Genomic DNA, 10,596 nt, shown 5'->3' with positions numbered 1-10,596 from the left:
TGGAAAGCATTTGATTACCTTCAGCTCTGCAGTTTCACTTTATCCCTTTACTGAGACAGATCCCTTTGCTTTGTCGCCAGTGTACTCAGCCACCTCAGGTCATCCAATTTGGTCTCTCAGCTCCCGTTTACTAGACCTCTGGTCACGCCTATTGCTCTCTGAATTCTCTGCCGTGTGGGTTCACGTCTTCCTTGAAGTGTGGTGCACAACAGCGAAGGCCATATTCCCTCTGAGACTACACTAGCACCAAGCAAAGCATAACCCTGGCTCGTTATGCAAGGCATTGCTCACATGGCTTGAAAGCAGGCTCAGTAGGACATCTCAGGTAGGGCAGTCTGTCTTTTGAATTGCAGGCAAGCACCTAGCTAACCAAGAAGGGCAATGCTTTTTGTATGCCTGAAGGGACAGCAGCTAACATGGAAATACTCTGATAAGGATTAATTATGTTTCATATATTTGGGGTTGGTTTAGTTTTATGTTAGAACTATACGTGTCTGTAGAATTCATCTGGGAGGGTGGCTTAATCTATACAGTTAGTCAGCTGCCACTAAAAACAGATTTCATTAAGATTTCATTAACAGATTTCATTAAGACAACAGTCACTCCAGAGTGTCTCCTGCAATACAAAGATGTAATTTCTGGATGCAGCATGCCCCGCTGATGCTCTGTGCTGGTGATAGTGCAGTTTTTTTCCTGGGGGCTCTAAGGATGGCCTGGGGGCACTCCCTCTAAGGGAGGCCCAGAGGCATGGCCGGATAGCCAAGGCAATATGGGGGCAGCCGTGACCTCACTCTCTCCTCCAGTGTAACTCCACAAAACTCTGCACCCAAATCCTCTCTGGGCACTTCCCAGCTGACATATTGCTCCCTGCCCTGCTGTAAGGCAGCTTGGGGATGGGTCTGGCACAAATGAGGAGCTCAGCAATATCATTTTCCTCTAGAACAGGCAGCAAGTTAGCGACAAAGTTGTCTCCCTGCCTCCTGTTTCAGTTCTGTTGGTATGCTCAGGTCACACCCACCACCACTTAAAAACCAGATAGAGGAGGGAAGGAATTTTTCTGGCCCATGTAAGATGGCCAGCAGTGTGTTGTTATGGCTGGGTTGCTCTTGTCAATGCCACATCCCTTCCCTAGGGCTGGTAATTGCAGGTGAAAAGTGGCATGCAAAAGCAAAGGCAGCATGAGGAGCTGGCTTGTGACTTGTTGGAGAAGGCTCTGTTCAGGGGTGCCCAGCGCCAGGCCAGGGGCAGTGGGCACCAAGGGGCAGGCAGGAGGCTCCCTCAGAGCACCAGGCAATCTCCCAGACCCTATTCTCTCTTTCCCCTCCCCCGGCCGCCATTTTGGGCGTCCCCGGGGCGGGAGCTCGGAGCCTCCAGCCCCGTGTCCGCCATCGGCCGGGGCCGTGCCATGGGGCGAGAGGGGCGAGAGCTGGACCTGAGCGGGGCCAGGCACAGCACCGGTGTGTGGCTCGGCAAGGTGAGCGCTTTATTTGACAGCGGGGGGGTTGTAACAGCAGCCAGGGGTTTCCTATAAGCTCGGGGTTTTGCGTGCTGAGCCGCCTTTTCTTTCCGGGACAGCTCCTTTCCCAGCCGGCAGGGAAGTTACAGGCACCAGGCTGTGCCTTGTTATGTGCGGGCATCCTTTTTCTTAGCTCTGTGTGCCGTTCTTGTAGAAAAGCTGTTGTTCCGTGTTACCTTTTCCAGACCTGACAAAGCAAGCATTCCCAATTTAAGAGCAGCTTGAGTGGCAATTTGTGGCTTTTCAAAAGTATTTGAATCGTTCCAGTGTAAAATATAAACATAGATGAACAGATTTCCTTCCCCTTTAGAAGGGATGTTGTTGTTTATCGATGTTATGCAGAAGTCCAGTACTTGTAAATTTTCGAGAAGTATTTATGCATGAAGGTGAAGAGTAAAGGTGATCTTAAAATGTGTATGTGAGCCATCAGGAGGATGCCGCAACACCCATCTTCTTGCTTGCCTCAGTAAGGACTTGGTGCCCAACACCATGAAAGCGTCCTTTGCATCTGTGAAATCCCAGGTGTATTAAAGGAGAGCTTAATTCATGGTAAGCTAGAGCTTTTCTTGAACCCCCCCTCTTGGTTTGGGGGGTTCACCGCTGCCCTTGCCATGGCCTGAGCTCATGTTCGTGCTTGTGGCTGGATTTTGATTTCCCCCTCTCAGGTCCTGGTCATAACATTGCTACAGCGGGGCTGCACTGGTCAGGTTGTCCTTCAACTCAGAGGCCATAATGAGAGTAATTCAGTTCACATCACGTTACGTTTGATTGCCCAAAAGCTCAGAGAGTGGAGATCATCCTAAGTCCAGCCTCTGCCTGATGTATTGTGAGGATTCTGTCACCTGGATATTTCGGCAGGTGATAATTGTTTGGGTTTTCATAAGCTTTGAGGAATATGATGGCAGATTATTAAAGAGCTCTTTCCAGTACAGCAGGCACAGTTTGTAGTCTGTTTTGAGCTGTGCTCACCATTGGAAATAAATTCTCACCTTTGTGTGTTCCTGGAGGTAGCTTAATTATCACACTACTTGCTGAGTTGCTGTCCAAAAGTGAATCGGTGACGTTAAAAGGCATCACAAAACCTTTCTTCTCTTCCCTCCTCCAAGGGAAAGCAAACTGAAGTTGACAGCAGTTTGCTGATGCTGTGCCTTAAAGGGCAGTGAGAGACCAGAAGGAGCAAATTTGGCCTTGGTGTTGGAGAAAGAGCAGCGTGCGTTTGGCCTCAGCTTCCTAAAGCAGGGCCCCTGGTACCATTCTGAGGGATCTGTATCACCTGCAGAGGGCTGGCAGATGGCAAGTGGCACCTCAGAGAAACCCACAACCTTCTTGAGCAGCACCTCGTAAGCAAGCTTTTGACAATTAATTTATATTTGAACTGCTATTCTGTTTATTTCTAAGATACTGAAAATGTTTGGGTTTAACCCCCAGACACTACAGGACATACGAGGAAGGAATGGGACAAGGGCTGCTCTGAAAGTTCAATTTTGATTTGTATCTGTGATGTGTGTCATTCACCAGCCTCCTACAGTGAGAGTTGTCATAATCTATCATGAAGAATGATTGTCTGACACTTCTAAGATACACATCATCTTGTATCTCCAAATAACGATTAAGCAATTTATCATCATGACAGATCTCTTGAGGTAGGGATGTCAAAACTGGTCTGCTCCTGTATTTTACAAACAACAGAAAAGCCTTTTTTTCCCTGAACAGATCAAGTATCAGCTTTGCTGCAGACAACTTAGTTTATGATACTGTTGTTTCCTCTTCTTGATAATGTATTATTTTATTTTTCTAACCTTTGACTATGATGATTAATTTTGTATTTTGTTTTAATCTTATTTCACTATTTTGTATTTCAGTACACCTTTAGAGACAGCATATTCCCTGCTGACTCTTGACTTCGTATTGATTTCCCCTTCAAACATGGGGCTGTATTTTTTAATGTTTAATTGCATCTCATTTGCAGCAGGTGATAATGGAGTGAATTGAACTTGAGACTAACAAGAAGGGAAATGAGACATGGTTCCTCAATTAAAACCCAGCATGGAGTGTCTTTCATCCTTAACTACTTTACAACACAATTTATTATGAAAGCTTTATATCTCTGTAGTTTTCCGTTTGTTTGTATACAGAGAGGGAACTGTTTTATTAGCTTGGCTTTTCAAGGTAGTTATTCCCCTTCTCCACCAGCTCCTTCTTTAGAAAATAGAGGAAATGCAGGGTCCACAGTCTCTAAAAGTGCTATTGCAGTGGTAGTTAGCTAGGGAAAATTTGGCTTTGTAAATCCTTTGGAGAAAGCTTACAGGAGAAATCGGTGTTAGCTACTCGCCTTGGTCGTGTTCATAAATGCCTGGTTATTTCTTCCATCCTCGGCCTTTCAGAACCTTTTGGTGCAGCTGGTCATAAAGGCATTTGAATTTTTTAATGCCTCTTCTTGCACCTTGGGGTCCATACGTGGCTGTGTCTCTTGCTACCTGCAGGCTTGCCTTCTCTGCTCTTTTCACAGCTGCTGACTGCTGCAGGCAGATGGAGCTGACTGGCTTGGCTAGCTCGGAGCAGTGTCATCACAGCACAGCAGGGTAGCAAAAGGTGCCCACAGGAGTGATTTCACACCTGCTATCCTCTGACTTCCTTAGCTCAAAGCCCTCAACAGCAGTGAGGTGCTGTCCGTGAGCAGCCATAAGCATTAAGCTTGAACTAAAACTTCTTTGCTGCCACCTCGTGTTCCCAAGTAAAGCTCTGTGCATCCAGAGCGTCCAGCCTTGTTAGCATCCTGCTCCTGTTGCTCTATCACCCACCCTCAGGCTGCATCATTTCACTTTTGTAGATGTCAGCTCCTTAGCTTTGCTTCCAAGGCACTGCAGCATCGCCCCTTTCTGCCTTTTGTCTGGTTCTGCCTCTCCCCAGATCTGTGCTGCTTTCAGCTCACAGGCACCCATGAGCTTTTTGTATAACCCCTGGCATCCCCAGAGATTCTTCACATCCAGTCCTGTTCAAAGTCAGCTCTTTCAGCAGCCCTCCAAATAATGTCACTGTTCACAAAGCAATGTCAACAGCGATTTAAGAAGCAAATGACAACAGCAAGCGATTAGACTGTAATTAGACTCTAGATGCCACTCTAATTCTTAATCTTCCTAGCAGCACTTCCTAGAGTATCCGTATCCAAGTGCTAGACCAGGTCTGACATGGAACTGAAATCTGGGTTTGTGTTATCTGACAGGCAGGGGCGTTAGGCTGATCTGCTCCTCTAGACAAAATCATTCTAATCCTGTGAGGTTGTACTGGGTCTGGCTGGAATGTTAACTTTCCACAGAAGCTATACTGTTTCTTCAGATTCTTAACAGTGTGACTGTTTTATTTTTGAAAGGTAACAAGTGGCAGTGAGGAAGAAGACAACATTATAGGCCCAAAGCCTGCCAAAGGACCAGTGGAGTCTGATGTGACTAAAGAATTTGAACACAGAGCTCAGAGAATGAAGGAAAAACTTACTTCAGCAGACAGTGTAAGTTGGGTTTTTTCACTCATAATATTTTGTTGCTGGAGTGTGTTTGTGTTTTTCTTTGCCTGCCTGAGTCTGCTTGAGCCCTGTCACTGTTGTGTTCGTGATACTAAGTGTTAAGACAAAAAAAAAATGTTCCTGATTCCTGCTGGAAGCTGAAAGATGCAGACAGTAGGTTTTGCTTATCTGCTTGTGTTTTTTACACTCACTTTCTTGCCAAGCCAGTTCCCAGGCAATCATGGATGACAGAACTTCCACCTGGATTGAAAAGCTTTGGGTTTGGCCCAAGAACAGTCAGGAGAGGAGCTGATGACAAATCAGGCATTGGATCTGTTTGGACAGATACTCCAGCTGACAGAGAGAGAAAAGCCAAGGTGAGTATTTATTCATTTGTACATTTATTTGTATATATGTGAAATATATGGTCGCTTTATATGTCCAAATATATTCATGTGTATTTATATTCATATAAATACACATTTATGTATATGCAAATACTGCCCTCAAGTCTATATGCAGTTATTACATATGTTGCTGGTACTCTGTGAAAACAAAGCTGAGCTGTTCAAAGAAAAAAGTTCTTTTTGTTTTTTTCTGCAATGAGTTACCAAAACTTAGTAATGGAGATGCAAATGTGAAGGAGAGGAAATAACCCCTTTAAGTAATGTTGGTATTTATTTGCTCCCTCACTCTTCTGCAGTAGTCAGTTATCAAATTTCCAATGCATGTGTCCAATTTCTTCTTCCATCAAGCTGAGCAAAAGCTATCTTGTGGCCTCTGCCCTTCAGATTTAAGTAAAATAAATACAGAACGTCTGAAATAAAAAGAAATCTGATAACCAGAGCGTGTAATTTGCTTCTGCTCATCAGGAAAGAGAAGAGGCAAAAAAGTCAAGCATTTAACAGTGTGATTGAGAGAACTGTTTTATTTTTAGAAGGTAACAGATAGTGAGGAAGAAGACCACCATTATCTATGGATAATGAAGAAACTGTGTTACCTGGAAGAGACAAGAGACTTGCTGAGCAGGTGACTCCCTACAATGTAAGTGCAATAGCAGCATGCTTCCTCTTGGTGCGTTTCCTTCCAGTCTTCACTGTGCTCTTGTTCTTGTTGCTAGCACTGAGGCTTTCCATGGTGATGCCACTATGGTCTTCCCTTTTCGACCCCAAACCTATTGTTTAAGTCATTAGGACATTTGCCATTGACTTCAAGATTTCATTTTTAAGCTGCTGCTGGAAACACTATGATAGTCTGTGGCTTGGTGTGTAGCATCTCAGTTTATGTCTGTATATTATTTAAATTACCCTTGCATCAGGACTTGTTTGCTGGGAGTAGATAACTTCGACTCAAATATTATCCCAAGTATCCCAAGGAAAAAAAAATAATAAAGGTTGAACCATTAGGATGACATACACAGTAACTCAAAAGGAGCTTCATGGGCTAAGCAGATCAGTGCTGTCATCAACCACCTCACTATAATAGCATTATTACATGAAGTTTTTCTCAATCTCTGCAGAAGCATGTAATTTTCACAAACAGATTAGTAAAAACTTAATTCCACATCAAATTCCCTCTTACTTTCCTGGCTACCAACCCTGTATATGGAGCATTGCCTGCCTTACAGCTGCTCTAACCTGTTCTTCCCTGGGTTTTATGGCCTGAAGCCTTAAGGAAGGAAGTCAGGTTTCTTGAGAGTGTAATTAGTTTGAGAATTGCAGCCTTGGCTTATATTAAAAGCTTGGAGTTTATCTGGCAGTTTTAATAATTTATTTGTAGTTCATTAAATCACATCTCTCTTGACTTCGAGGCTTACAGATCCAGAGCTACTGGCATACTGTTTACATTTCTTCTGTATTTTCTGCCTCTACTGTTATGAAGAAAGTAGAATAATTTATGTAAAGCTATGAGCTTCATTCTGTACAAAACAAACTTTCCAGTTTGTGTTGTTTTTATTTTAATTAAGCTTTTTTCACTCTCTTCTTTCCTTTTTCTTTCTTCATTGACTGTAGTCAAGGACACTTTCCTAAGATGGAAGCTTTAACTCTTGTAATAGTTTCTCAGAGTTACATAGCTAGTGCTGATACATTCTCTAGCGCAATCCTGTCAGTGTTGATTCAGTTACACCGTGTGTTAGTATTGTCCATTTTCTGTTTTCCATGAGGAACCTTTCTTCTGTCATACATGAATTCTTACTGTGTGTGAGGAACTAAGGGTTTGTGCAGAGGACAAAGGGAAAATGAACCTTCCAAATAAAGATGTTGTGTTCATGAGAAAATAGAGCTGCTTGTTTTATACTCTCTCTGAGAGAATGGATTTAGTAGTAGTGGTTGGAAAGTCTGAGGACTTGGCTACATATGGGTACATAAACACACTTTGAACAAAGCAGGGGCCACATAGTCTTGTGAGAGCACCGAAAGGTTTCGGCTGGAAATGAGGAGACATTTCTGCTCAGAAAGAGCAGTCAGGCACTGGGACGGGTTGCCCAGGGAGGTGGTGGAGTCACCGTCCCTGGGGGTGTTCAAGGAGAGGTTGGACGTGGTGCTTGGGGACATGGTTTGGTGGGTGACAGTGGTGGTAGGGGGACGGTTGGACCAGGTGATCTTGGAAGTCTCTTCCAACCTTAATGGTTCTGTGATTCTATACTCTTTATCAAACACAACTGAAGTCCCTGACTTTGCAAAATACATGTTAGCTTAAGCCTGTGACTGTGCCCTGCTACAGGGCTTGTAGCAGGTGACTCAAACACCGAGAATTTAAGAGCGTGAGGGTGAGAACGGAAGAATATCTAGCTTGTTCCTGCTCCTATCAGTGACCAAAACCAGATGGTTAGGGAAAGTGTACAAGAAACTGGGCATGAATTTTAAATCTTTGTCTTGAAATGTTGCCTCTGATTTTGCTAATTATGGCAGAACATCTTATATCTCTTCTGCGTTGTTTTATAATTTACCTTCACTGGATGTGGAGATTCAAGCACGTTGTGGGTATTCTGAACATCAGTCACAGTGAGTTATGGGTGTTGTACTAAGCATAGCCAAGACTGATTACCTGTGCTTTCTGCACTCTGCGTGTTAAATTGACCATTCTGATATCCAGTTCCTCAGCTTTCTTCTTTCTTGGGAATTCCTAGACTTGCTAATTCCTGGCCAGTCTTTCCACTTGGAAAGGCTGCATTGTTAATATCTTGTAATGCGTTTTTCCCTCCTCTTTCTTCCCATTTTTACAGGAGTCCAAGAGATCAGAATCTCTCCTGGACGTACATCAGAAAAAGCTGAAGAGCAAAGCATCAGAAGAGCAAACCTCAGGAGAGAAGGCCGTTTGACCGAGAGCAGGATCTCAAAGTTGATCAATCTGATGAAGCACAAAAAAAGAAGCCCTTGTATTTGTATCTCTTGACTTTTCTTATTCGATATGAGTATTGTGAAATCAAAATTTTTTAATAAGATAAAAGTATGAACCTTTTTGGAAGACAATTAAAATTTCAATGCTTACTTTTAAAAGTATTTTTCTGTAAATATTTATATGCAAAATAAATATTCTGATGTTTAATACTCTACTGTGGAGAATCGTGTATTAAAGCTAAACTGATAGAGGAAAGTGCTGTGTGGTGGTTTTTTTTTCTTTTTTTTTTAGACGGGGACACCTTTTACATCCCCCCAGCTCTTGTGTTGTGGAGATGGTGTGTACAGCTCCCCACAACCACCACTCACACACACAAAGTTATTTCTGTATAGTAGCAGGAAGAGCTAATGGTAGCAGAAGAAGCAACAAAGCCTCAAGATTTGCACATTTCTTTATAAAATGCTGGTATAGATGAAGGGGTAAATAATCCAAATTTCAATTTGCAGGGCTTACCATCTCTTTTAGGCAGATACAATGTGAAAATTAACCAAACTAAAGCTTATTTTGTCAGCTACTTTGCAGAGCCCAACAGCTCCTTGGTATCAAAAAGGACATAATTTTGATATTTTAAAAATGCACATTTGTGCTTAGAATGTTTTAACTCTTACATTGGAGGCTGATAAACTGATTTGTGTTACCTATTCAAAACAAACTTGTTTTGTGGTCTCTTTTTCCTGTCTGGAGTTACGTTCAGGATTTTTTTTGTCGCTTAGGATATCTAAATGTGAATGCCCAAATTTATGTGTGAGGCCCCTAGGACCTTGTTTGGAAGCATGGCCCATTTTGCATGTGAAATACCCGGTGGGTTACTGTGATTTGAAGACAAGCAGCCAGCACAGCTCAGCTGGGGTTGTGTGGGCAGCTGCAGCACGAGCAGGGTGAACACCACAGGGCTAGCTTGGGTGTCCTGGTTTGCAAAGAACGATCCCCATGGAAAGCAGGAACATGTACACAACTGAGGGCAGCTTGTATTGAGATCTTGTAGCTGTTAGGCTCTTCCTTTTCATTCTCATTCCCTCATCCAAATGCAGGAGCAGTCACCAGGTGTTGCAGATGGCCAAATCTTGCAGTCCAGCTGCATTCCTGCTCCCCCCAAGTGCCCTCTGGTCCTTCTGTGAGGATGCAGTGAGTGCAAGGCTGTGAGCTCTTGACTCTTGCTCCAGAGGAGAGCTGCCAGGGGAGCCCTGACATCAACTTCATGGTTAGTGTGGTGCTCATCACATTGCAGTCACTGCCCCTCGCTCCATGGGGTGCACAGCTCTGATCAGCAAAGCCTCGATGTGAGTCAGGAACGTGTTTTCTCTCATCTGCTTCATCTTTTCTGCTCTTGCTGCTGTTTCAAAGCAGCCTCTCGGAGGCTTGATGAAATCTGCGTTGCGAGTTAGGGGCAAATTGGAACTGTTGAGAGTTCAAATGAAGCTTTTCATTACCTTGTGTAAATTGAGCGAGCTCCTGAGTTGTGTTAATACACAAACTAATCTCTTCTCACCAAAGCCAAGCTGTTGCCGAGAACAGTCATTTAAATAAACAGCGACTCAGTAAATTACAAGCTCTGTAAGCTTTTGTGCGAAGAGATGAGCTGTCCTCTACAATTTGGCCAAGCAGAAATGTTAGGGGGTGATTTTTTCAAGATTCTCTTGAAAAAAAAAAAAAAAAAAAAAAGAATTTATTTCATGGAAGGCTCTTGCTATAATTAGTATGTAATGATTCTGATAAGCAGCTCCCCACACCTGTTTAATGGGCTGCCAGCCTGCCCAGTGTCTGCTTTGCTTAGGGCACACCAAGACACACCAGTTTGTAGCAGGATGTCAGGAAGATTTTCCCGGATGTGAAAAGCCTGTTAGAAAATATCTTAAAGCATTTGCTTAAAAAAAAAATAATAATCTGAGAGTAAGGTTCCCTCCTTCTGAGGTGTCAAACGGGTGCGGAAGGCAATTCGTGGTGAAGGCAGTGAAAAGGAGGCTGGCAGGTGGTGAGGAAATGCTGCAGTGGGTGTCTAAGGGGATTTTTGAAAGAATATTATACGCTAATTAAAACAAACAAAAGAAAAAAAAAAAAGCCTTCTGAGTCTGCCTTGTTACCAAGGAAAAATTAAAGGCAGAAAAGACATTTTAAGAAAACTGATTTTTTTTTCACATCTATCTTCAGGGCATATTCCATATTGAGCTACCATAACGCT

General features: G+C 43.3%; 1 protein-coding gene across 5 annotated transcripts; it reads left to right on the top strand.

Annotated features, from left to right (window-relative positions):
• The first annotated feature begins 1,075 nt into the window (after positions 1-1,075).
• Positions 1,076-8,629, top strand: LOC101800907 (uncharacterized). Of its 5 annotated transcripts, XR_003501308.3 has the most exons (7): positions 1,076-1,474; positions 2,623-2,856; positions 2,945-3,159; positions 4,887-5,021; positions 5,244-5,392; positions 5,953-6,059; positions 8,242-8,629. XR_003501308.3 is itself a non-coding variant. In XM_013109082.5 (5 exons), exons 1-4 carry the CDS (start codon positions 1,160-1,162, stop codon positions 6,046-6,048), a joined length of 699 nt encoding a protein of 232 aa, XP_012964536.4. In that variant the 5' UTR covers positions 1,085-1,159; the 3' UTR covers positions 6,049-6,059; positions 8,242-8,624. The 5 variants fall into 5 exon arrangements, 1 of the variants encoding a protein (XP_012964536.4); XR_003501307.3 differs by lacking the exon at positions 2,945-3,159 and having other exon boundaries at positions 1,083-1,474; positions 8,242-8,625; XM_013109082.5 differs by lacking the exons at positions 2,623-2,856; positions 2,945-3,159 and having other exon boundaries at positions 1,085-1,474; positions 5,240-5,392; positions 8,242-8,624.
• The last annotated feature ends 1,967 nt before the right edge of the window (positions 8,630-10,596 follow it).

This window comes from Anas platyrhynchos, chromosome 1, assembly GCF_047663525.1.
Source record: "Anas platyrhynchos isolate ZD024472 breed Pekin duck chromosome 1, IASCAAS_PekinDuck_T2T, whole genome shotgun sequence".
Lineage (NCBI taxonomy): Eukaryota > Metazoa > Chordata > Aves > Anseriformes > Anatidae > Anas > Anas platyrhynchos.
The sequence above is the reverse complement of the archived record's forward strand: the minus strand, read 5'-3'. Positions and strand labels throughout refer to the sequence as shown.